This window comes from Rhinolophus ferrumequinum, chromosome 22, assembly GCF_004115265.2.
Source record: "Rhinolophus ferrumequinum isolate MPI-CBG mRhiFer1 chromosome 22, mRhiFer1_v1.p, whole genome shotgun sequence".
NCBI classification, from domain to species: domain Eukaryota; kingdom Metazoa; phylum Chordata; class Mammalia; order Chiroptera; family Rhinolophidae; genus Rhinolophus; species Rhinolophus ferrumequinum.
This window is the reverse complement of record NC_046305.1, coordinates 24954804-24982264: the sequence shown is the minus strand read 5'-3', so window position 1 is coordinate 24982264 and position 27461 is coordinate 24954804. Positions and strand designations below refer to the sequence as shown.

The window sequence follows — 27461 nt, the reverse complement described above, 5'->3', positions numbered from 1 at the left end:
AAGCAGCAGCTGGGTTTTGCAAGCCTCTGGCCAGACCTCACATATTTGCCTGCTTGCCTTGGTTTCTCCACAAACAAACTTGCCATCCTTCACAGTATCACGCGGGGTTCTGGTCTAAGGTTCACTGTTACATAACTAGCTGCGTAATCTGGGGCTTGTCAGTGAGCTGTTTGGGAACTCTTAGTTTGTCTCTCCCTTCGCCCTCCCCCCTCTGGCAAACTGAAGAATTGGACTAGATCATTGGTACTTAAATCTGGCCTCACATCAGAGTTGCTTGGGGAACTTTTCTAAAATACAGAGCCCTGTTTCCCTTCCGCCAGGGATTTTTGGTTCAGTAGGTTTCAGCCTCTTAATGCCCTGGCTGTCATTGTCTCACTGGGTAAGTGGAGCCCTGATCCCTGTTCAGGTACCTCTTTGTTCTCCCTGCTTGTTGATGCCAATCTGAACACTGTCCTTCAATGAAGGTCAGAGCCCTAAACAGGATCCTTTCTCCTCCTCAGGGGAAGGGCTCCTCACTGGGAGAAAGGCCTGTTGTCAGCATGAGGAAGAGAATCACTTCTTTCTAATGCTCAGTGTCTGCTATTTATCTCACATTTGGTTAAAAAAACAAAAACAAAAATCAGACTGTAGTCCACCACAACTCTGCTACTGGTTTGTCCTTTTCTCTTTCTGTTGTCCCCAGGGCAATTGTGTTAGTCACAACCTTTGCAATCCATAGATGAGATGTGAGTAGGTGTTTTAATTAAATCAGTCTAAGAAGCAAGCTACTTTGCATCTTATTCTCAAAAAAAAAAAAAAAAAAAAAAAAAAGTATGTTCAGAGCCTGTCTTTACAGGATGCCAGGTGAAGTGTCATGAAAAAGAAGACTGCCAGCCTCAGCCAAAGCCTGGGTCTAGGTTACTGTGAGCAGGTCCAGGCCACACGGGTAGTAAAATTGCTCTTGTTTTATTTTGTTTGTTGTTTGTTTTGTTTTTCTTTTTCTGAGATGAAGTCAGATTACCCCTTTAAAAAAGGCTGATAACATTATTCTGCTTCATAAATGTTCAGTAAATATTTATTTGGGACATTCAGTATGTGCTCAGCATCACTGGTACAAAAGGAATAAAACAGTTTCTGTCCTAGAGGTATTCCTAGACATTCAAACAGATCATCTCTATGTAACTGGCTAACTGCAGCGATAGAGGAAAGCCCAGGGGGCCTGGGATGGTGTCGTGATCCATTAGGGAGTCATGAACTCACTTTCATGGGGTCGACTTGTTTTTTTTAATGAATAAACTAGAATAGAATTGACCAGACTAGAATAGAATAGGAAAGAAAATATCATGGTACATCACACTAGTAAGTTTAAGTTTTATTTGGTGAAACTTATATTAGCATCCATGGGCTTCTGTACACATATATGCATGCGTGCGTGTGTGAGACAATGTAAGATGTGTTTTTTACTGTGAGTTGGAGGTCAAGAAAAGTTTGAGTCACTGCCCTACTAACAGAGGAAGGTCTCTGAGTCTCTCCTGTAAACTCCATGAGGTCAGGAACCAAGGCTTCTCCTTACTTTCATGCACACATGCATAATGCATACACACAGTGCTTACTAAATAGCTGAGTACATCGTGTGTTCATTGAAGGAAGAAAACAATGGAAGGAGGAAGAAGAAGATTTCCTAATCCAAGATTTCTTTCCTTTTTGTGCCTCTTAATACTGTTTTGAGATCTAATTTACATATAACTAAACTGAAGTGTTACAGTTTCAAGAGTTGTGATAAATTCATACAGCCTTATAACCTCTATCTCTAGCAAGATATTTCCATCACCTCAAAAAGTTCCCCTTTTCTCTTCCCAGCCAGTTCCCCTCCGCAAGGCAATCACGGTTCTGAGTTCGTTCACCATAAATTAGTTTTGTCTGCTGTAGAACTTCACATGCGTTTTCTATATCTGGCTTTTTTTGCCCAGCATGATGTTTTTGAGCTCCATCTACATTACTGCATGTATCAGTAGTTTTTTTTTTTTTCCTTTTTCTTGCTGCTCTATGCAATAAAAATGGCCAAAAGGATGCTTTGGCAATAAACCAGCAGCGTAGGAGTGAGTGGTAAGCCTGGGTACCTTGGCATTCTGATCTTGACCGGATCCAGAACTTGCTTTAAGACATGGGATGGATCTTGTGCCAGTCTGTGCCATCTGTGTGATGCCTCCTTCTTAGCAGGTTGAAGCTCAGTGTGTGCTGAAGGCACTGAGGATGAGAGAAGAGAAGTTATTTTTGTTGATGCCATGTACGAGGACTAGCCTTTGCCTTCTTTTTATAATATAGTGTAAGATTTAAACTCGGACTGTAGGAATCCACGTGAAGCCTCTGACACACAACAGGAAAACCTGAGTTCAGGCCAGAAAGACATTCTGAGCTGACTTGATGGCTTCTAAGACCTGTAGGCTCGTTGGCATGTGCTGCCCCTCCCCCGTCCTCCTGTGGCTCTCTCAGCCCGGGAGCAGAGCATGAGAGAAGGACGGCACGGTGCTCATGCACAGCTGGGGCGTTGTGTAGGCTCCGTCCATGGGTGGAGAATCTGACACCGTGTGTGCCCAAGTCAGACACGAGAGGACTTAACTTTCTCAATAGGAAATTTTATAAAGCGCAGTTACTTTTCTCATCTGTGTGAACTTGGAGTGGGTGTTATGAAACACCATGTTTCTTTTCTAGGCCTTCTCTAGAGTCTCGGGGTGAATCAGCTGGTAAAGGGTTAATGAGCTGTCAGTTCAAGTCATCACACATCTGGATGGGCTATCATTAAATTCTTATAAAAATTTTATTTCCCCTGGGAGAGTTTTCATCAAACATTTATATAACCCAGAAATAGCCAAGGGAGCCTGGCGTGGCCAGAAAACTCATCAGACGCCATGCAAAGCATACTTTGTCCCCATCGTGAGCAAAATGAGGTGCTGCCTCGATTCACTGGGATTCTCCTGGGAGTAGGGATGAAATATTCAAATCTCATTTACCTAACCTTGCCAGAAATTGATTCTTTGCTAAAGCCTCAGTTTCCAGCTATTCGCGTGCAGATGTGTGGATAGCTAAGGCTCTGAAAAACCTATTCTGAATCTCCTTGGTTCGTTGGAGGCATAGAGAAGCCAGAAGGCACGTTGTGAGTCAGACACCACTCATTGGCACAGAGAAGCGATAGAACAGTTATTTAATAGAGGCAGTGGACCGGCCCAGGAAAGCTCCCTGCCTTCCATAGCCATACAGAGTGAGCAATACAAAAGGCTTCAGTGGCTACATCTGCTCACTTGACTTAGATCAGTATTCAGCCTAAGGGTTATTTCCTCAGAGCCTGGAATCTGCACTCCTGGCTTCATTCAATCTACTGATGTTTATTAAATGCCTACCATGAGCAAGGCTTAATGGTGAGAGATTCAAAAATAGAGTGAGACACCTGCCAAGCCCTCTTTGATGCTTGCCTTCTGGTGGGCGGGGCGGGGGACGGGGGTGATACAAAATGGCAAGTCACAGAATGAGGGAGTGTATTCTGTGTCATGTGAGGGCTGCCGATGAGTGTGGTTCTGAGTGGAGGCCAAGGTTAATACATGCCAGGGATGCAGGGCTGGCCTCCTTCTCAGAGGCTGGGAATTTGATTTCGGTCTTGAAGATTGGGTCCAATCCCAACAGGTGAGAGGAGTGGGAACCATTTCAGGAAGAGAAAATGCTGAGAGCTGAAGAGCAGAGGTAGTGGCTTTGGGGATATTGATAGTGTTTAAGTGTCTGCATGATGCGAGACACATACTTGCCTGTTATCGGCTTCACAGCAACGTATAAGGCTGGTGTTATCCTTGTTTGAGGCTCAGAGAGGTTAAGTAGCTTGCTCATACTCACACAGCTGATTTGAGGCCTATGGTTTTCCAATACTCTACCCTAACCAAAGAGTATGTTATTGGATTAGAGCAGAAGGGTCTGAAAAATAAACTAAAGGGAGATGATGTTAGATGTCAGACTGAAGAGACTACAATTTGTTCTGGCTGTTAACCTTCCTTACTCAATTTATTTTGCTTCACTGAGCCTCCGCTTTCTCGTCTGGAAAATTACCATAATATTAATACCAATCTCATTGGGGTTATTATGAGGATTAAAATCGAGAATGTACATAAAGCACTTAGCACACGGTCTGGCATAGAGCAAGCACACTCAGTAAATATAAAAGCATTTAAAAATTTTCCAAACTGAGGAAAGTGGACTTTAATTTAGGGAAAAAAAGAGAGAGCTGTTAACAGGTTCCTCGGCAAGGGAGTGGCATAATAAAAGCTGTATTTTAGGACAGTGAAAAAGGCAGCACTGGTGTAAGGTGATAAGGGTATGAATTAGGGTAGAGGAGAGAAAAGGGGAGTTACCACAAGTATGTAAATGTTGATGAAGGGCACCCTCCCTCCCCTTAAATTCTCTTTTGTACTAAAAACCACACACACACTCAGCCCTGTTGCTAGTGTCACTTCTGTTCATTAGACTTACAGGCATAGAGTTCATCATCAGAGTCAAAACAGAGCTAGTCAGGAAGGCGTAGATTCAAGGGCAGCCTGGTTAGACCAGCAGCGTCTCCCAGAGGAGGAAGGGCCCCTGCACGTGCAGCTCCCCAATCAGCCTCTTTTGTCTAGCTCCCATTTGCTCTTCCCTCCCAACTGAATTTATGTCTTTCCATCCTCCGCCTCTAGTTAAGCTGTAACTGCTGTTCTTCCGCTGTAGCCAGGCACCTGCCAGAGACTGTTGGCACTGAACCCAGAGCCCAGCCCGCAAGCCACTCTGTTACTGAACTCCTTGTCAGATGCTGGGAGGAGGGGGCACATCACATGCTTTTTCTTCTCCAATAGTGGCTGTTCCCAGTGTGATCGTGATGAGGGGGAAAGGCCTGGGGAAGAGTTAATTTGATGCCTGCTTATGGAATGAAATGGCAATCAGCAGATGTTCTTATTCTATCCATGGGTTCTTCTCTGGTGTGTCTCCTCTGGTTCTGGATCTCAAAGCTGCTGAAGCGATAGCAGGGATGATGGATGGCCAAGGAATAAGGATCTCTGGGTCCTTTGGGAGGGATGGGGAAGATTGTCGTAGAGTTACAGAATGTCATTGCTGAAGTGAAGAGGGCCTTAGGGATTATATCTCATCCAAGCATTTTCAGACTTTCTCTAACAGAAGAATTCTTTCTTTAAACCAGACCGTACATAAAACCCCAACATATTAAATATTTAAAAAGAGCAGAGCTGGTTTGGTTGAAGCTGGGATAGGAGGCTCACTAGTTGGGCTGCACTTTTACCCCCTTCTCAAGGGCAGCCTAAGAAGGTTCTGGCACAGAACCATAACCTCTGGTTTACAGCTTGAAAACTACTGACCTGACCAAATCTATTCATTTTACAGTCGAGGAAACAGGTTCAGGGATGGGGAGTGGCTTTTTTTTGTACTATTGCCTCTTTCATACCTTTTTTTTTTCCTTCATTTTACTTTACAAAAATCAGAATCCTTTACATGAATTTTCCCATTAAGATTTATGTTTAGAAATTTGGGGCCTGATAAATACAATTTCTGTAGGCCAGGAGCTTTAGTGCAGAAATTCTAGTCTGCAGCTAAGGCCTGTTCTAGAATGTTAGGAGTTGGTGGGGGTGATGCCTGAGACAGTCAGCCCTCCAGTATCTTCTCCCAGCTAGAATTCTGAGTTGGTTGTGTTAACTGCCCTTGCAGTGCTTCCGATTTCCAAACCCTGAGTGTAGAAATGGCCTGGCTTGGTTGGTATGCAGTGACTTAGCCACAGTAACCCCTCAGGGAAGGGCAATACTTTGGTTGAATTTTGTTATAATGGTATCCCCAGAGAAACGCGAAAATATAAGAGGTTTCCCTTTTAACTCTCTACTCTTTTCATGTATTTTGTTCTAATGAGTCCTCACAGCCCTCTAAGTTGTATGTAACCTTTGAACTGGGAGCCAAGAACTGAGAAATCTCACCCAGATCTTGGAAGTCAGAATATCAGCCTTCTTCCCACTGCACTGTTGCATTGACATCGTCAGGCCTGCCCTCGGGGCCACCCTCCCTTTCTGCCAAGCCTGGGGGCTGTCCAGGGTTTGCTCATGTGCTCTCTGCTTCCCACAGCAGTGCTGTGACTTAGGCTACCACGCCAGCCTGAACCGGGCACTACGCACCTTCCTGTCTGCTGAGTTGAATCTGGAGCAGTCAAAGCACGAGGGTCTGGACGCCATCGAGAATGCTGTAGAAAACCTGGACGCCACCAGTGACAAGCAGCGCCTCATGGAGATGTACAACAGTGTCTTCTGCCCACCTATGAAGTTTGAGTTCCAGCCCCACATGGGGGACATGGTGAGGCCCTCTTCCCCCCACACACTCCCCAAGGGGCTACACTACACTGAGGCCACGTTACCCTGGGGAGAACAAGGCCTGGGGCTTCTTGTCAGGTGGGTGAGGCACATTCCACTCGTTCAGTAAACAGCTACTGAGTGTCTGCTGCCCACTCGGCTTGGCCGCAGGCATTGGGGTTAAAGCCCTTGGGGAGCTTGCAATCGGGTGAGTTGAGAGAGAGTTAGAAATGTACGCAGGGAGGGGCACCCAAAGGGACCACCAGGATCAAAGGAAGTGAAAAACAGCAGGTGTGTTCTGAAAACTACTAACAGTTAGGTATGGTGAAAGGGAAGGTGGTGAGACTGGAAGAAGTGAGAGCTGAGATGGAACCAGACACGAAAGGCTGTCGCTGGGGAGGAAGGGCTAAGCAGGGTAATGATGTGATCTTTTGTGGTTTGGCAGAGTTCTGAAGGATCTCATTCTCCTGGGTTTAGAAGGATCTCACTCTCCTGGGCAGTAGAAGGTGTAGTTTTGCTTGGGTCGTGAACCAAAATGAATGAGTACCTACAGAGAGGACAGGACCTAAGCTGTCATGCAGAAGCCTGTGCTGGTTGCCCAGGCAAGAGAGCATGAACAGGGCGGCCCTGTTTTGGACTTTGCACCTTCAGTGACTAAAACAAGAAGGGCCTGAATAAACTAAAGTGAGAGGAAAGAGATGCTCCTTGCTTTCCTTTACTGTGAATCTTTTGGTTCTGTTTCTGGTGGTTGTGCATACATCAGAGTGAACCTTATGCCCGTGGGCAGGAGCTGCCATTTAACCTAGTGCTGAAATCGGGAGGATGTATAGGCTTATGTAATAGAAAAGCTCAGGATGGAACCTTCAGGCGTGGTTGGATTGAGGAGTGGGAATTTGATCAAGGCTCAGTTTTTCTCTTTCTGCTGTGCGTTGGCACTATTCTCAGATAGGCTCTTATCCCTTGGGGGCAAGATGACTATTTCCAGCCTTGTCTCCTTCTAGGTTGAAATCTAGCAGGAAGGGTATCTGCTTCCCTCTTTAAAGCTCCCACAAAAGTCGCACTGTATCTCCTTGGTTCTGATTGGGTGACTTGCTTATCGCTGAGTCCATCAGTGTGGCTCAGGGTCTGCAGGCAGCTGGCTGGCTCATGCATGGGTCACACGCTCCGTCCCAGAGTTGAGGAAAGCCCCATCCAAATCACGTGGCCTGAATTGTGGATAGAAGATTCCCCTGCCTGGTTACTCAGGCAGGCCAAAGTAGCAGCAGAAGGAGGGCTGGATGCTGGGTGACCGAAAACCAACAATGTCCTCTCCACAAGGATCGGTGCTACTATCAGAATTAACGTCCACACCCTCTTTAAGAGCCCTGCCCCAGAACGACAACGGTTGCAGTGTAACCAGAGGATTTGCTGTCATCAGTAGGCCACTGTGGACAGTGGGACATTTCTGTCTTAAATGCAAAAATGTGGAGATGATTTCTTTCCTCTCCTTTTTGGGGAAAACCAAAGCTTTCACAGTTTGTTTCCGCTGCTATGATTTAGGAAATGTTAACGTCTGAACAGATGAGGAAGTGAGATGGCAGCATGTACAGTTAGAGTAGGGGGAAGGGATGTCACCAAACCCTAGGAAGCCCCATCCCTCACCTGCCTTGGCTTCTAGTCAAACTTGCCTTCCAAGGCCCTTCTCCAGCTGCCACTGGGATTTCTTCCCAAGAATCAGTAGAACTTGAGGACCAGCTGAGTGCAGTGATACACTTTCTGGTGTTGATTGAGTTGCCTTCCGAGCCAAACAGCTTGTCTCCATAAAGGGGGAATGCAAATGCTGGGTGCTCAGGCTCCCTCCTGGCCCTGTCAGAGCCACATTTCCATACTCCAGAGCACAGCTGGAATGCATTACCTTGCACCCCGGTAGAGGACCCATGCCAAAGCATGCATTAGCAGCCCTGCTGCTTCTTAAAGGAACAGGCGTGGAGGTGGCATGATTCCTCCCCACTAGGTCTGGGTTACTTTAAAAGTCTGCGTAGGCCCTCCATTTATGTGATATAGCTAATCAGTGGCTGAGCCAGGCAGGGGCCAGGGCCAGTCCTAGATCTTGCAAAGGTTCCACATTCCAGTCTAGCTTTTATATGAATGGAAAGTAAAAGGAGAGGAGAGGGCAAGTCTTTCTTGGTCCCTGCCGCCAGTCTATCTCCATCAGTATGAGTTGTCTGTAGATTGTAGAAGCAACATGAGGGAGTTGCCTGGAAGTCTTTGAACTAGGGCCGGAGTTCAGGTGGCACCTTGACCAAAAGCCCTGAAATTGGCCAAGGCCCTACACTGACTGGTGTCCCGAAGCACCAGCACTGACTTGATGCCAGGCACTCTCAGGAGGACCAGGAGGAGGGGCTTGGCTCTATTCTTGGTGCCCCCAGAGGCTGGTGGGGCTCTGGATGCTTGACCAGTGACATCAGACAGCCAGAGAGTTTCACTCTTGGCACTAAGCCATCCTGGCCACTGAGCTTTCTCCATTGTGTCTGCTTATCCCAGAGCCAGAGTGAAGTCAGCTCTCTTCAGATCTGAGCTGGCTCAGGCCAGCCTCTCAGCCGGGGGAGGAGGTCAAGTTAGTTGGGAGCTTAAAAGCCAGTGGAGGAAAAGGTCAAGTCTCGGCCCCCTCCATTTGAAGAGAGGGTTTGTCTTTTCAAGCATGAGAATGGTCTGTAGACATGTGGATGTGCCCACTCATTGCTGGGGAAGAAAGAGGCCAGTTCGATCCAGATGTCTCTCTGCAGATGAGAGGCTAAAGGACACATGGTGACAAGGTGACAGGAGCTGCTTCCGTGTGGGTCCTTCCACCCAATCTGCCAGCCTTCTTTTCCTCATCTGTCATCCTGGGGACTGTGGGTGACCTCATGCCCCTACCACAGTCGTGCCACCAGCAGAAGAACACAGTTCGACCATCCATCCCTTCACACAGGGGAAAGCTTACTGACAGTGATCCTTGGGGGAAGAGTGGACTTCTCTCCCACACAGATCTAGTGAAGACCTGGGGTAACAGGATGGCTGTTTGAAAATGCCAACTTCCATCAGATTCCATGCCCTCTGGGGCCCTCTATCTAGAATAGCCTGTGGACTTGTTCCTGGCTTCACACTTTCTCTAATTGAGTCAGAGCTCTCATTCATGGCCCAGATTTATAAACACATGCTGGCTGCCAACAGCGGCAAGTTAGCCTCCTGACCCACTTCTCTCCTGCTTTCGCTCTGGTGTAGTAAGGGGGATGAAGGAGGGGCCAGAGAGGTAGCTACTTAGACCTCTAGCAGGAAATCCTCTCTGTGCCAAAGCATTGTGTGTCTGGAGCGGGGGCTTCCCAAGGCACTCTTCTCTGGCCTAACTCCGGCTTTCATGGAGCCGCAGACCATGTGTAGACCTGCCTCTGCCAAGCCTGGAGATAGGTTCAAAAAGACAGACCTGGTCTTTCCAAACCGGTCTCACTCGTCATTCCTTTCTTGTGCTACTTGGTCCTGAAAGAGGTCCACACACTTTGGCTTTAGATTTTGTTTTAACATAGAAACTGTGAGCCTTACAGCTTGAATATGTGTCATTTTATTAGCAGTAATGGGACTCTGAAACCGCCAAAAGGATGGTGTCCTCTTCCTGACCTGGTATTTCTTGCTTTTGGCAGGCTTCCCAGCTCTGTGCCCAGCAGCCTGTCCAGAGTGAGCTGGTACAGAGATGCCAACAACTGCAGTCTCGCTTATCCACCTTGAAGATTGAGAACGAAGAGGTGAGTTTCCTGCTTGGGAGACTAAGAGCCACCCCCTGAGTTTCCCTGTCAAACCTCTTGCTGCCGCCCATCTGGGAGCAGTGGAAGGAGCATGCAGAGAATGTCCGGGCTGCTGCAAACATTTCCTAGCCAAATGTAGGCTTGGATTTTCCCCCCCTGCTACATCCTGCCCTTGAACTCCAGGAAGTTGCTCTTGTGTTGCCAAAGGTTGAGCTCTATTTTGAGCTTTTGCAAAATGCTTTCTTTTTCCCTTCTACACATTTAATCAAAATGTCACTTGGCAGCTGAGTGAACAATATTGTGTCTCTGAAACCACCCCCTCTTGCCTGGCTTTTTCCAGTATTTTCAAACAAACAGGGGCTTTTGACTTTGACACTTCAAACATCTCTGTCCTCTTAGAAAAGGGTGGCTTTTCTCCTGGGCCCAAATTTCCTTGGCTAACAGGAACATTCGCTTTTAACAACCAGTTCAAAAGGGCCATACAATTGATTATCAGGACTCCTTTCTTTTGAGCTCGCATAACTTCTTAAACTGGCATCTCAGTAAGTCTTACTTTTCCGGAAGATCAGGAAGGACTGGGGATAGGTCACTTAATTTGCAAATGGGGAAGTAAGTTCATTGATTTGTTTGTGAAACAGAAGCTCGGGCGTGGCAGGACTATGCCTGGCACACATTTTAACTAGCTCGTATATGGTGGCATTGGTTTGGATTTATTTCATTCTCTCTCTCCCTTAGTGCTATAGCCAAGAGCTAATATTAAAGTAAACATTAAATAAAAGAGCTGGGTTCAGTATGTAGCACGAGGAGGGTGGTTATGTCCTCACTGGCGAGAGCAGCTGCCTATAACAGAGTCCATATGATGTTTGTTACTCACTTAGCACCGTCCGATGCAGCACTGTCAGAGCTGCACCCTCTGACAGTACCCTCCTTCTGGCCTCAGGCCATCCTCTCCCTCTCCCTCTTCTCCAAGCCTCTCCAACACCTGCTGTTTTGCTGCCTACCCCTCATGCCTTGTGTTGGCCCTTGTCGTGGCAGGTAAAGAAGACAATGGAGGCCACTCTGCAGACCATCCAGGACATTGTGACTGTGGAGGATTTTGACGTGTCTGACTGCTTCCAGTACAGCAACTCTATGGAGTCCGTCAAGTCCACCGTCTCAGAAACCTTCATGAGCAAGCCCAGCATCGCCAAGAGGAGAGCCAACCAGCAAGAGACAGAGCAGTTCTATTTCACGGTGAGGGAGCTCGGTGGCCTTTAGAGCTCGTCTTTAGGCACTGCAGGTACACAAGGGACGTTTAGAACTGGAGTCCTGGTCAAGCGTCTCTGAAAGGCAGTCTTTGAATGTCCTAGATTTGCATCTGGGCATAATCAGGGCCATCCCTATACTGAAAGGCACAAACATCTACAAGCTGGATGTGTCTAACAGGGACCCCCAAGAGAGTATGTTCCCAAGTACACTACCAAGAAGATTTTCTTTTTTAAGGGTTTTTTAACCACCTAGTAGGTTTTTGTTTGAAAGTTTCATTTTCAGACATCGGGGGTCATGAAAGGGGGGCTTCTGTCTTGGTTCTTGGGAACTGCATCCAAATGTTTTGGCTGACACGTGTCTTGTTTTTAAAGATTGTAGTCTCCTCTAGGTGGTGTGATGACGTTATTTTATGATTTTTGTTGATGATTATTTTACATAATTATTGCTAAAATTCAAAGGGACAGGTAATGTGCAACATTATTGGTTTGCAAAGAATTCCAAAACATTGTATTTTGTTATTCCTGTATTTCCTAGTCTCTTTTTAGACAGATGGACTCAATTACTTTATTAATTTATTTTTTAAAGTAGTGTCAGCAGCCCTTTGGAAGGCTGCTGGATGGTTTTTGATGCTGCTTTTTTATAATTAAGTTATTTTGAGCTTTGCCAAGTAGGATTTATTGCCTGGACCAAAATTTATTTCCTAATCTTCTGATGACCAAGAAAGGAGAAATTAAGTTTGCAGATGTGAGATGAAATATAGCCAGTGAATATGCATACTGATTCTGAATGAGAGAAATTAACTTGTTTTTCAGTCAAGAAACACAGTCTGCATGTAGTAAATTGAATTTTTCCTCAAACTAGAACGATTTATTTAATTCTTTGAACACTGCCCTTCCTCCACTAAGAATATTAGTGAGATGCTATCATTTTAAAAAAAATAAATCTGTTTTGTTTTTTTTACTTAGTAAAGCTCAGAATTCTACAGGGTGGTTTTTTTGCTTTTTTATCCTGAAGAAGACTGTTGAAAGGGAGTAATTTAACAGTAGTATTCTTTTAAAATAATTTTTTTCTTATTATGCAAATAAAACATGCTTATTTAAAATTTAGAAGCAAAGAGAAGAAAATAAAAATCATCTACATTCCCCTCCAGTCTTTTTTCTATGCATACACAAACATGTATCTGAGCATACATTTATACTTTTCTTAACAAAAAAATGGGATCCTGTTGTACATATTGTTTCATAATCTATTTTCATTTACCAAACAATTAATATTTTTTTAGCCACTTAATTATAACACTCTTTAAATATATTTATGAGTAAAATACTAAAATCTATATAAAGAAATAATAGAATGACGTTTTGGCTCATCCGTTAATTTTTGCAAAATATTTAGCACGTTGCCTGGTTTTGTAGTTAGTGATCAAATAAGTGCCGAAAATGTGTTATCACCATCACCATTATTAATTTATTTATTAATCATTATTAGATTATTCATTGATCGTTTATTGAGAATCTACTATGTGCTATAAACTGAGAGTGCAGAGAATATAAAATGAAGATGAGAATGATAAGGTCAGGCATATGAAGGGAGAACTTCCACTTTCACTTCATATATTTCTAAACAGTTATCACAGATTGATTTTTGTAATTAAAAAAATGTAGATAAAACTTTTTAAATTCATACATGCACACATTCATGAATGGAGTTGGAGAAACATCACACGCAGAGTGATTTTTGTGCTTAATCTTGAAGGATGAGTAAACTAGGTGGTGAATCAAGGAGAATGGTAATCCTTGAGGAAAAAGCAGCATGTGCAAAAGTATAAAAACATGCAAAAACCTGGGTTAGACGTTAAGAGAACTTCTTGACTGTAATGAGGGCTGTGTTGCTGCCCCCAGCTTCGTTATCTCAGGAGGCTGTTGAACACTCTAGAGGCTTTTAATAATAGGATTGTTTGGCTGGTCTGTCTGTACCGCTTAGATAACAGTACTTAAATGACCCAATCGTATTACACTACAGATTTCCATTTTTTTTATTAAATAAGAAACTTTGGACTTAAAAATCTGTATTTAAGACTGTCAGAATTTCTTTTGGGCTTTAAATGAATGTATAACATTCGTATTCAGAGTCGACCTTCAATAACAACAGGAGTAACCATATTCAAACTGGTGACTTCTCACATCCTGCCCACCCTTTCAACTCTGTCTGCACTGATGTCCTCTAACTCATTTTCTGTCTTTTGTGGCCATAGAGCTACTTATCAAAATTATGTGCAGATTTCCTTGGCTAACAGGAATATTTTTTGTCTGGGCTTGTTTCATAACAGATTTATAAGAGAGTTCATCATTTTCATGACTGATGCTTGGACTGTGTCAGATAATTCATTCCATGATAAAAGGGTTTTGGTGTGGTGGTGAAATGGACATTCATGAAAATGTGGTGTGCAGGTTAAACACGATGGCTGCCTGTGCTTGCCAAACCATACAAAGCCAGCACAACTGCACGTGGGCTTTTTTTAGTTTGTTGCTTCCACAAATATTGCCATGTGTTTCCCTGTGCCCTTCACATCCTGGAAACTCTTTTGGAAAGTTGGGAAGAGGTCCCTTGTTGTGGCTTTGACTCCTAGGTAGAGTGCCTAGCGACCCAGAGAGCTGCTAGGAAAGCTTTCTGACCACTCTCGGTTGTCATCAGATTGATCTGCCCAGATGACTTCCGTTGGATATTTGAAGCATGACTTATAAAGGTCAGTTATTTGTAGGCGTCCCAGGAAAACAATCATGGAATTTTAAAGCTTGAAGTGATTTTTCAATATCATCTAAACAAACCTTCAAATTTGAAAGAACTGTAACATAAAAAACACCCAGAAAGGGTGGGTAGCGTGTCCAAGGAATTCATCAAGAGCTGAAGCTGGAGCTCTGGTCGCCTGGTGTCGGGTCACAGTCCTTTTCTCTCCACCCTGCTGAAGAAGCTCAGGTGAAGGAAAGACTCAGACAGCTCAGCAGCTTTCTCCTCTTCTCTGCCCTAAATGGGAAGGCGTATCCTGATCTTGGCTTTGTACTGCTCATCTTCTATAACACACAATCCAGCAATGTCTGCTTTTTTACCCATTGCCTTTTTCTACTGTGATGGTTAAAAAAATCGCTTTTTTTTAAAAATGCAAAGATTTTGAACGAGCATGCAGAAAAAAGTCAAGCTTCTATTTATCCCTGACCCCCACCTTCCCTTCCCTCTGCGAAATGATTGAAACCAGTTTCTTTTGTGTGCTTCCAGAGATGTCCTGTGCACAGCCTTCAGTACAATAGAATTACATTAGCAATGTAATGAAATATACATACAAGTGTACCATTCATGCTGTTCTTCACTTTTTTTTACTTAATTTACTTTGGATATTATTTTTATATTAGCCCAAAAAGACCTAATGGTTCTGTAGAATTCTATTATGTGAATGGACATACCATCATTTATTTACCAATTCTTGCTTATGGTCAGTAATGCTCACAAGTCAGCCAAGGATTGTCAAAGCCTTGTAAGACTGGCGTTTCTCTTAAGTACTTCCTTGTATGGGGGTTGGAGTATAGGGTTCTTGTATGGGGGGTGGAGTGGGGCAGGGGTTAAGGATTGCAGCTGATATAGTAAACACAACTAGAGAGCTTGAATTCTTGGAGACATGTTTGGGTGAGGTAACAGGAGAGGCGACGGAGCCTTGGTCATAGTGCTCTAGACCACTAGACTTGGACCTGATGGTCCGAGATCTTTTTTTTTTTTAATTTTATTGGGGAATATTGGGGAACAGTGTGTTTCTCCAGGGCCCATCAGCTCCAAGTCGTTGTCCTTCAATCTAGTTGTGGAAGGTGCAGCTCAGCTCCAAGTCCAGTTGCCGTTTTCAATCTTTAGTTGCAGGGGTCGCAGCCCACCATCCCATGCGGGAATTGAACCGGCAACCTTGTTGAGAGCTCACACTCTAACCAACTGAGCCATCTGGCCGCCCCTCTGGAAGCTCAGCGGCAGCTCGTTGTCTTCAATCTAGTTGTGGAGGGCGCAGCTCACTAGCCCATGTGGGAATCAAACTGGCAACCCTGTTGTTCAGAGCTCTCGCTCTAATCTACTGAGCCGTTCAGCCGCCCTGGTCCAGGATCATTTTTGCTTTGGTATTCTCCTGCAGTCACTCGGCAAATGTGTGCTAAGCAGATACAAATGAATGAGTGCCCCTGCCTCATCATTTAAAGGGGGGAGATGTGTTCCCATTTAAAGGTTTGCTTTATTATGTATTCTGTCTGACAGCTGTTTCCTGCTTTAAAAATTCACAGGAGGAGGGAAAATATCACTCTGCACACCTGGATGGTGGGGAAACAGCCACTATAGTGACATCTGTGTATCTCTGTGCATGGAATGGGCTGGGCATAGTTCACTCCTCCCACCCACCCCACCCCCTTGCAGCAGTGGATACTTATGGCTCTGGCTTCATACAGATTAAATCCAAGGCATAAGCAAGGTCCAGGAGTTTTATTACCTCCGTGGTAAAAGTGTATTTAAAGGGAAACGGTATTTTAAAATTAAATTTGAAAAGCATTCTTGTGCCTCCTTTTTTTTTTTCTCTTTTTAAATACCAGAAACCTGCTTTGATTCAGCTTTCTTATGTATTAGCACAAAGCAAACAAGTTGAAGGAAGGATTGTTTTGGTTAACTGAGCAGGAGGTTCAGGTATAAGGAACACTTGCATTCCAGCTAGTTGCTGGACCCTGTGCTAATAATCACAGCGATGCTTCTTATCCTATTTCATCTTCAACAACTTTGTGAAAAAGATATTATTTTCCCAGTTTTCAGATTGGGAAACTAAGACTGGAGGTTAAGTGATTTGCCCAAGGTTAGGACAGTTAGTAAATGGTAGAACTAAAATATTCCAGTCAGACTTTTTCATTTTACTGCAATCAAAATGTCAGGGAGGGAGAGCTCAGAAAGAAAATTTTTCAATAAATAAAACTCATTGCTGACAGTTAATAACCAATTAGGAATTTATTAGGAAATAAATTGAGATCATAAAAACTAAATAAAAGGTTCGCGATGGCAAAACACCAAAACCACCCAATAGATTCTTTGCCTCCCTTACTACTTTTTGAAGGAATTCTCAGTTTTGATCATACTGAGTGTCACATGGGTGGGGAGGAAGGGAGTGGTACTGGTTAGACCATCTTTAGGAATTTGATTTTACTCTGCTGATCTAGAACAGAACACTGCCCTTTCTTTTCTCCTCCATTTGAGGAATACTCCAGGTCATCACTTTACTGTTGGATGTTTGTTGAGGGGAGCAGGATGCAGGGAGTGGAATGACAGAAAATTAATTACCAAATACTGGAACATGGTTTAAATAAGGAAAGTGACCTTATTGCCCAAAGAAGAGATTTTGAGATTGCACATAAATAGTTCTTTTCCTGGTCTCCAGATATCATTGAAAAGCCACCTGTTCCTCCCTTGCCTTCAGCTGTCTTGGTTCTTTTCTCTGTCTGGTCAGCAGCAACTGAAGCCTCTAACTCAACTCCACCAGTAGAGGCAAGGTTCTCTCTCATAAAGATGAGTGCTGACTATGGGCAGGACACGGAAGTGATCAATATCATGCTTGTGAACTTGAGGAAGCTTTTACCTTCGCGTACCCGATTTACCAAGATGGAAAATTTCGACCATTGTTCCCTGTCTTAGGGATTCAGATCATAGCTTGACACAGTTTTAATCCTTCAGGATTTAATGGAACCTGAAAAGGTAATCCATCATACCTCTTATCAGATCGTTATTTATTTTAATGGTTCACTGAGTGACAGCCAGAGTTAACTAGTGAACTGTGAACATGAATGAAAAAATGATTTCCGGAATTGCAAGTAGAAACATGAGTGAAAGGAAGGAATTTGCATCCATCACCTTTCAGAATTTTGGCTGTTTTCTGAGCAGTCTGGTCATGTTTTAAGGGTTACAGTTTCTTGGTGAATTCTTCCTCATTAGGAAACCTTTAGAGTCTCCTGGGATAACCTCCAAAGAGGGGCCTTTGAGGGATTCAGGATGATTCCCTGCAGGTTTCTCACCTCTGGGCCCTGAAATGCTGCTCCAAACCTCACAATTAGGCATTGGTGGGGATTAGGGTATCACCCAGGGAAGATTGACAGCAGGTGAGCTGGCAGCTGGAGCAGATGGAAAGGAGAAGGTGACAAAGGAGCCTGTTTTCATGCAGATGTTCCCATGCAGAAGCACAAAGGAGCAGAGGGAACAGGTCGTGAGCAAAGCAACAGAAATAATTTGGTGTAGGGCTTGTTTTTTGTTTGTTTTATACTTAATTTAGAGAGTAGGGGCACACTTGGAGGCTTGGTTTGTGACTGCTGCTGATGGTTCTCTCCAGAGGACAGTGAGACTGTTCATTTCTTCATTCTTCAAGCGTTTATTGAGTGTCTGCTGTCCGCTGGGCACAGTGCTGAGCATCAGGGATGCTGAGAATAATGAATACCACGGTCTTGGACCATGTGGAGGCGGCATCCAGAGAGAAAGACATGAGTAATAAACCGTCCGTGACAGGGCTGTGTGCGATGTGCTGTCATGGAGATTTGCATCTGGGTGAGCATGGGAGGGCCAGAGAGGGCCCCCCAGAGAAAGCAGGGTTTTGTCTTTGTTTTCACATGAGAGAGGGAGAGAGAGAAAAGAAACACCCACTCTTGGTTAAAAGTTCACACTGTACAGAAAGGTACAGAGTAAAAGTAACTCACATTTTTCACCTTTTCTTTCTGTCTTCATCCTAAGTGGGAATAGCCATAAAGTCAAAGCCTTGATGTGTAATGATACTTTTTGCTTAATACATTAAAAGAAAGAACTATTACAATTTAAAATGTTTTTTCTACTTAACCCCGTAAATGTCTCACGTGTCACCAGTGATTCACAATCACACTCAGGGAAATACTGCCGTGTTGCCTCTGAGGTTAGCCATGGGCAGATGACCCCCGCCTGCAGACGAACCATTGCAGCAGGAGACAACCAAGGCAAACGCAGGTCCTTGAACAGCTGTGGGGTAGAAAGAGAAAGACACCATGTTAAGAGTCCAGAGCCTGGGGTCCAGGCCTGGCACTGCCACTGCCACCGCCTGGCTTGCAGTAATCAGCAATTTCTTTGACTCCCCCTTTCCCGAGACCATCTTCTCTGTAATAAAAACATAATGATGTCTCCCTAACGTGCTGTACAGCGTTATTGTGAGAATCAAATAAGAGGATCTGTGCTAACGTGCTCTAAAAACTTAAACTGCTACAGTTATAGAAAGAGTTAATACGTGCAGTTTTGTTCTGCCTCTCTCCTGCTACCTGGTGTCATAACAGGAGCGTGTTACCCGACTGGGTAAGAACACACTTACAGGTGTTTGGATACTGGTTCTACCATTCACTCGTTGTTTGACCTTGAACAATTTATTTAATCTCTGCAAATCTCAGTGCCCTCATTCGTAAAATGGGGATAATGATAATAGCCCATGGGGTTGTTTTGAAAATTTGATTAATTGTCCAGGGAAATCTAGTCTCTCACTGGGCAGACAAAGGTTGAGAGAGGTCAACTCAGAAAATGCAGCACAGCAATCGTATTTTGACTGTTAGAGCAGAGGGGATTGCATTTCCATAACCTTGTGTTTGGAACTGCCAATGTGTATACACCAGTGGGAGGTGGCAGCCTCGCTCGCCCTGTGAGCGTTCAGAAATCCCAGGCTTTCCACAAAAATTCCGTGCGGAATAGAGGAAGAGGCTAATTAAGATAGGCTCAAACAAAGGGGCTGTGCGTGCCATTGGCATTGCTCCAGGTGTGATGGACCCTGGGAGGAGCTGGGCGGGGCTGGGTGTCAGCGCCGGTGGCCAGTGGCAGGTGTGTGTCCACACACCAAGAAGACCCAGGCTCACCCTGTCTGCTTTTCTTCAGTGCAACCGAGAGACGTGGACGTGGGGCTCTAGGAGACAGTTTCTTTCACTGGCCAACGTGAAGCTCCCAGGAAAGCATACTAATCCACCATGAAAATCAGCAGCTGTCCAGATGCTCAAGGCTGTAAAGAAATAAAAAATGGACCTGGTGGAAATTGGGTCAAAAACCAAATGCCCTCTTAAAAAGGGAATTGTACAGCAGCACATCTGGGTCTTTTGTCTTTAGAAGTCTGATTGCTCTTTCTCCTTCTCCTCTCTTACAGAAAATGAAGGAGTACCTGGAGGGCAGGAACCTCATCACCAAGCTACAAGCCAAGCACGATCTTCTCCAGAAAACCCTGGGAGAAAGTGAGTGTGGGTGCTCTCCTGGAGGTCTGGCAGTGAGGGGAAGGCCGAGCCCTGGGCTTTATCACTGAGCTTCCCCCCGAAGCCAGGTGGGCCCGATCCCGTTATATGAATGCATTTCTTGACGTAGCCTGTGTGATGGGGAAGCACACGCCCGACGACTGCTTGAGTAATGGGAAAGGCCAGTGCTTAATGAAGCACTAATGTGCATCATCTATTTGTTTAAATGGAGCGGGCGTGCTGTCTACCCAGTCTCCCTCCTCCTGCGCCTCCTCTGTCACGACTGGGGTAAAAGAGCCGACGGGTTATTTACTCTACAGACACTTTGTGAAAACTCTCAGCTCCTCTGTGGCATGATTGAGGCTGGAGCAAGAAGGTAGGGAGCTGGGAGATGAGATATCCAGCTGTTCTGAGGAGAGGAGAGGATTCTAAAGGCAGGGGTGATGGGCAGACTGCTGCTTTCTGTAGTGTCACAGTAGAGCATTGGTTTCCTTCTGCTCTGAGCGGTCCCAACGCTACCTGGCAGCCCTCTCTGCCTTGGCCATGCCAAGGCCAAGCTGCTGAATGGACTGTCTCATAGGGTGATTTTAACCAGACCCTGGGAAGTAGCAAGGCAGGGAACTGACTGGCACTCTGGACTTTCTCTTCTCAGCTGTCAAACAGAAGGGGAAAGTTGAAAGAGAAGCTTCCCTGGGGTTCTTGGCACGCTGCCCAGGTCTCTCAGCAGCCTATGATTAATGGGATTCCCAGGTTGGGGATGCCTCTGAATGCCTGGCCCCTCCTCCCTGCCCCACTAATCTCCTCACTTAGAGATGGGAAATGGGAGGCTGCAGGGCAGATGTGGTAACACCGGGAAAGGCAAAGCTGCGCTTCCACAGAGGTCTAATATTATAAAAGAAAATCTTGAGCACTCTTCAGACACACAGCAAAGTATAGGAAAGTGTACAGTGCTCATTGGCTCATTGACCCCAGAAATCAGAGCCCTGCTTTTCATACCACAGCCTCCTTCCCACCCTTCTTGCCTTGTCCTTCTCCTGCCCCAGACGACTCCCCCAGGTGATTAATTCTTGTATCTCTAATGTCTTTGATCTTGTGATTTTTCGGGCATTTTCTTTTATGTGAAGAAAGCCTGTTAGGTAACGTCTGTTCTCTTTCCTCCCCACCACCCAAGGGACTCGGGCTGAACAGATTTAGGCATTGAGTTCCAAACTTTGCTTATAGAAAATATTTACTCTTGGGTTATCAGATTGCTCCATGGGGAATCACAGGAAAGCCCAGAACTACTTGAAACAAGTTGTAACCATGATTTCTTTTTGCCAAGATAATCGAAGCATAACCCATAAGTGAAATAAGGAACCAAGCCCCGAGGTGTGAGAGAGAGTGTGTGAATGGGTTTGAACACACACATACATGCACCAAATGTGCTACTATGTAGGGACAAAGGTTGATGACCATTCATTAGTGCTGCAAATTGCCTTCATCTAAAGATGACAAGTTCTAGCAATAAGGAAAAATATGGCTGCAGATCCTCCTGTTTGCAAGTTGTCGTATCCCTGCCTTCTGTATGTATTTATCACCATAATGCAGAGCCCCTTGTTCTTGCCACAGAGGGATAATTGATGTGTATGAATATTCCAGAATGGAAATGGGACAGATGTTGAAAATAGTGGCTCAGGATAATATTTTTGCAGATGAAAGCTGAGCCTTTAGTAATGAGAGGCTGTTAGGGGTGGGAGGGTATTGCTCAAGACAAGCTGAACTGTAATCAACGATTAGCAACAATTCCTTTCAAGGCCAGGAAAAGCCCACCCTCCGCCAGCCCTTGGCGCCGCCTCTCCAGGAACCGGGAGGAGTGTGAGAGTTGGTCTCTCCTTCCCCAGCTCAGCGCCTGTTTTCCCTGGTTTATCTAATATAGGTCCAATACAGACCCAAAGACAGCACTACAGATTCCATCATGGCCCATGTACACATGCATATGTATTTTTCTAAAACATAAGAATACTTCTTACAAACATTAAGATTTTTCAATTCCATTTTGTAAAGCTGTCTGTGACCCATTAAACTTAATATTGGGGTCCACTATTAGACTGAGAACCTCGGTTTGATAGCAATATCAGCATTAAATCTCATTTTTTCCCTTGCCATCCCAACCTAACCTAATAGGAGAATTCAGTATGAATTTAAAACTGGAACTTCCATATTCGCTTGTTTCTCCCTCCTCACCACACACACACCCAGCATGTGCAGAAGAAAAGCTGAATTTCATCTACAGAAAAGTTCTAATAATTTGTTCTGTACCATCTGATCTGCCTTGCTGTTGTTCTCCTACACCCACCCCTTTGGCAAGCAGAGTTGGCACACTAAGCTTTAGGGACGCCATCAGAAACAGACCTTGCCCAGAAAGGGGCTCTGGGAGCTTTCCTTCTGTTTTGCCTGGAAGGCCGGTCACACTGTGACACCAGTGGCTCTCTGGGCAGACGGGCAGACACAGTGATTCCTAGAAGCAAGTCTCCCTCTTTCACTCCTTGTGCTTCAACATGTGCTTTTTGCTTTTGTCTTTCCAACAGGTCAGCGGACAGATTGCAGTCTGGCCAGGTAGGTACGGCCCGGAACAACCCTGGGAAAGGATGAAGAGAGGCCTGTGGGTAGAGAGTTCCCAGCCCGGGAAAGAGCCAAGTGGTCCAGTTGCAAAGGCGTTGGATGGCTTTGCAAAGGAGTGGTCTAGGGCGGGGGTTGCTTCTTCCCTTTGCCTCGCTGACCCCACATGGCCCCAAATGGAAATGGGTTTTCTGTGATTTAGGGGAAGAGCTGAGCAGGACCGAGTCAAGGGAGTGATCATTTGTTGAAGTAGTCCCAGAGACTCCCCAAAACCCCTACATTGCAAGGAAAAGAAATGTTCGACACCGGAGGAAGGGTCCTGGTAACCTAACCTAAGCTGCTAGACTTAAACATGTAGGTTTTGGGAAGTCTGACCCAGAGAAGGAAGATCAGGAGATAGCACTTGATCTGAGATTTTTTTATGCACGGAAAAGATGACAGCCCCTAATTAGTGACTGTTGCTGAATAATGAAATATTACATTGCACTGGCTTGCCAAACAGCATTGGTAGAAATCCTGGGCTGATGTACAATTATGCAACCCTCTCAATCTTTCCCCACCTTCCCCACCCCAGCCAAATATTTTCCCTCCCAGTCATGGAGCTGCTGTGAGAAAACTTGTGAGCTTGTGGAGAGCAAGGCATTCCATTCAGCCAGCAGTTGTCATATGCCTAAAAGTGTGCTGATTTAACTAGACAAAGAGCCTTAATGGGCCGGACTCCTTAGAGACCCTGGGTTAGCCCATTATATCAACCACTTATATCTGCCAACACACACAATAATCATGAGGCCATTTACAATTATAGGCTTGTTATTTAGAAATAGCTTCATTTGGCTTTCATCATTTTGTCGTTGTGGATTACAATAAAGATCCCATTAACTCGATGACTGGAGGGAACGAGGATAATGGAATTCTGTGGAATCTATCTTCTTGGTGCTACAGTCCTGGTTTAAGTTCACCTGAGGTCCCACATCTGCTGAAGGCTCCATGGGAATGAAGAGTTGAGCTGAATTCCCTCATGCTGTGTTATTTCACTGTGTGACCTTGGTCCTTTCTTTTCTCTTCTCTGAACTCCAGTTTTCTCATCTATAAGACAAGAAAGAGCATTCCACTAGATCTGAGGAGCTCTAGGATTCCAAACAAGTTCTCAGGGGCAGCTGGTAGAAGGGGCAGAGGGAGCCCAGGAGCCAGGCTCTCGTCCCTACCTTCACTCAGGACAGGCCAGCCCTGCTCTCCTTGCTTGGGCCATTGTGCCTCTGAGTCAGATTCCCTTGGAGAAAAGCCTTTTGAGGCTCAACACAGCTTGAAAAGCATTGACCTAGAGGATCATCCAGGTTCTTTCTAGTCTGGACAGTCTACTCTCTGAATCCCAGAAAAATTGTTCCCTCTCTTTTCCCTAAGGATTTCCAAAAGAGAAAACTATAGCTTTCTTTGGTGTTCACTAGTGTCTCCTTGCAAGCAGAGAGATCTTCTTATTGTCAACCCAAATATATTTTACTGCTGATTGAACCAATTCCCTCCTATTCTGATTTTGAATAGTAGCAGACATTAAAAGCAGAGACCTTATGCTTTTGTGAAAAGAACTTTATTGGGCTTTATTTGGAAAGTAACTTATCGAGTCTCGTAGCCATTTCTGAGTCTGAACTGAATAATGGGACTTGTTTCATTAACCACTGCACAGCTTGTTTTTAATCCCATTTTTCTTTTCCTCCCACTTGCTGGATCGTCCTCTCTGGTTTGGCGGGGTCAACTGCAGGCGTAGCTCCACCGTGAGGAAGCAGGTAAGGGCTCAGCAAGAGCCAGGCAGGTCTGGTGTGAAAATGATAACATCTCACAGACTTTTATGGAATGCCACAGTGGGCAAGACAGACACTTTTCTGACTTCATGCCTGCATTTGGAGTATTCCATTTCATCATAGTATGTTTAATATTATGGCAACTTCATTGATTTAGCTTGTTTAGCTGGAGTGGCTGTGGTCTTTCTGATTTTCCTCTTCTCTCTTCATTTACCCTCCTACATATTAGATAGAGATTTGGATTGACTGCGGCAGATTGTGCCCGTGGTGAGACCACAAAAAAGGCCTCACACTTCATGCATATGTACCAATATGGCAGAAACTCACAGCGACTAATCACCTAGACCGGGCACTCTTGCTTAAGTTTGCAGATTTTTGTTTGTTTCTAGTGGTGTGGTCATCCTAGATGTGTTTCTAAGGCATGCTAAAAATGCAAAGATAAATCTGGTCTAAGAACGATAGGCAAGAGATATTGAACTCTGCAGTTTTGTGCATGACCTTCAGTATTGGATTAAAATCTGGTACTGGGCAGCTAGCTCTCATGACCCGTGTTAGGAAGGATGTTAGAAAACGGTAGATAGATAATCCACATCAAGGGGTAATCTAGACAGCACGTGTGCTTGTTTAAAAAAATTAATTGAAATATTTTTTGCAGTTGCAAATTTGACTTCCTAATTATACTTTATGGCAAATGCTAAAATGATTTTCTATCCCCTAAACTCATAGCAGCTATGCAGTAGACAGCAGAGAGGAGGTGGGGAGAACTCAGAAATGTCTTTATGTCTGCTCAGGGGAAAGATGATAGAGGCTTTAAAAAATCATTTTGGATAATTCACAGTGGCTGTGGCCACAGGGAGATAATCGAATGTAGAGGGCTCCTGTTTTCTGTGATGTCGGCAGCCCCAGCAGGGTCTTCAGCCGATCTGACTACTCCAGCTGGCTGGTCATTCCAGCTGGGGAACTCGGATGGCATAGCCCTTGCTTGTCTTAGCTTTACTGTCACTATTTTTTCCCTTCTCTACATTGGATCTCATTTTAACGAGAACACCATCAGATATGATACAATTACACATTTTTTAAATTAAAAAAATTTCATTGCAACTCTCTTTCCTCTTGTTCCTGTAATTTCTTTCTTCCAGTTTCTCCCCTAATTTCATTTAACACTAGAGAGGAATGGAGTGACTTTCAGGGATAACTTCGTGCAGTTAAAATTAATAGGTGGATCTCTTAAAAAGAGAGCAAGGCCTTTTTTTCCTTCAACGCTAAGAACAGGGTTGAATTTGAGGTTTGTTCCTTTCAGTTCAGAGGAACCGAAACTGGGCCGCCTACTCATAGATGGAGTATAGGTCCGGGGATCTCAGGCCTTTACTGTGGCTGCAGGAGTGCCGGATACCACTGTTTGGCAGGTGCTCTGCACCCCTGGTTGGGCTCTCTGTCAGAGGGGAACGACACCCATCTGGTTTGCATTCTGCTGTGCCTAAGTAGTTGCAGGCCAAGCATATTTGCCTGGGGCTAGATTTGTGTAAGAGTTCCAGGATACACCAAAAACCCCAATCAAATAAAGACCCTGTTTTCATTCTGTTGCCCCAGTGTCTCTCCAGCAGCTCAAATCTAATGGTAGATTACAAAAGCATTTTTTCTGAGAGAGTCAGGAGGGTAAATAGTAAGTAATTTGGAAGATGAGTCATATAAGTAACCAGGAAATAAATATTTGTTTGTTTGTTCATGGCAAATCAGCCAAACAAGAGGAAGAATCTGGTAGCCTTTATTTTTGAGGGTCCCTAATGGCTTGTAGTCATTTTTTTTTCTGTTTATTTTTTTATTTTATATATTTTTTTATTAGTTTTAGGTGCACAAAACATGTAATAGTTATACATTAATAGTTAAATGTAATAGTTAAACATTTATCATTTATATCTCTCACACAGTGACAACCCCCCGCCCCCTTGTAGTCATTTTTGACCCTAGCAAAGACTAGGTTCAAACCATTCCAGCACTTTCTTCACAACACAAAGACTTGCCTCAGCTGCTGCTTCCGTACTTTCCCTGCTCCCTTCAGTCCAGTACTTCCTCTTTCCTATTACTTCCACATCTCCTTTGCTGGCCCTTTCTCTAGTCCTCTAACTGTAGACATTTCCCCAAGGCTTGGCCCTCTTTGAACTTCTCTCTATATTCTTTCCCTTGTCACTTTTGTTTCCCTAGGAGAGTCTTGCTCTCCTTTCCCTCGTGTCCACTTGTTCTGTAATGCACTCAGTCTAAGTCTTGCATCTAACTGCTGACTGATTGCTGGACGCTGCTGTGTGAGTTGAGATAACACTCGTACCCTCAGCATCAATCTCTTCACCTTCCCCACCACCTTTTGACTTCCTTAGCACCCCCTCTAACTTCTCTATTTCTCTTAATGGGGACCCTCCATTCTTCACACCCCTGAAGTCCCAAATCTTACCTTTGATGCCTCTTTTCTTCTCATTACCCACATCTAATCAGTTGTCAAGATGTATTTTCTCCCTTAGTGAAAACAGGAATCTAACCAATATAACAGACAATGGTACTGGCAAAAGTCCTAACTCTATCACTCATGAGAAATTGTGCCAGACAATGGTGTATTTAGACATTACCTGGCTGTCTGTTTTCTCCTGCAAATCACTGGACCTCTGCTTTACTGTCATTTCTAGTTATGTCTGCTGCTTCCTTTCTCCCTCCACTTTTGGTTTAAAGTTCCCTTAATCTGACTGAATGAGGATTTGGCCCAATTGCCCTTGAAGACCCCTTCCAACCCTGGGATTAAATGACCAAGTATATTGTAAACAAAAGAATTAAACTGACATGGATTCTAATGTTGGAGGAGGGAAGGAGATAGAAAGAAAGGGAGAGAGAGAGACGCCGAATAAGAACACACAGAGACACTGCTCCATCAATTGTGTGCAAAATTGATGGTGAAGTGAGGGTCTTGGGGGCCCCTTAGGAGCGTCTCAAGCCTTCGTGATTTTGTTCAATGTATGCTCCTGGACTCTTCGGCCCCATTGGAGCAGGGTGGACTAGGAGAGTACTCTTCTACAGTGGGACAGGTCATCTGGGGCCCACTCATGTCTGCCACATATTATCCCTCTGGGCTACGTGTGACATACTTGTAACTGCTGTTAAGCATGGACATGCAGGTTAATACCTTTGATCCTTGCTTTCTGCAACCCTGCATGCTTCCCTTTAACTACCATGGATAGTCCATTTCCTGTAAGTCTGCACAGAAGTTTGCACTCATGTAACTTGTTAAATCCAGCAACCTGTGAGCATCCCAACCTCCTTCTTGTGGGGGTCTTTATTTATAATTGTAGGACCAGAAAAACTTTACAAATCCTCATATCACTATCCCCATTATCACTGCTGCTATTTGTAAATAAAAAAAATAATAACACTTGTAAACATAAAAAGACTTCCAAGAAATGGGTTTCA

General features: G+C 44.6%; 1 protein-coding gene across 5 annotated transcripts in view; it reads left to right on the top strand.

The window, feature by feature from the left end:
- Nucleotides 1-27461, top strand: part of SRGAP2 (SLIT-ROBO Rho GTPase activating protein 2) — a 230777-nt gene that overhangs the window by 166768 nt on the left and 36548 nt on the right. For 3 of the 5 annotated variants that reach the window (XM_033092387.1, XM_033092385.1, XM_033092388.1), the window contains exons 8-13: nt 6115-6339; nt 9992-10093; nt 11129-11326; nt 19536-19620; nt 22185-22212; nt 23972-23996. In XM_033092387.1, the coding sequence (XP_032948278.1) occupies nt 6115-6339; nt 9992-10093; nt 11129-11326; nt 19536-19620; nt 22185-22212; nt 23972-23996 (663 nt within the window). The remainder of the gene's footprint in view (nt 1-6114; nt 6340-9991; nt 10094-11128; nt 11327-19535; nt 19621-22184; nt 22213-23971; nt 23997-27461) is intronic. The other 2 variants (XM_033092386.1, XM_033092389.1) reach the window with 1 other exon arrangement.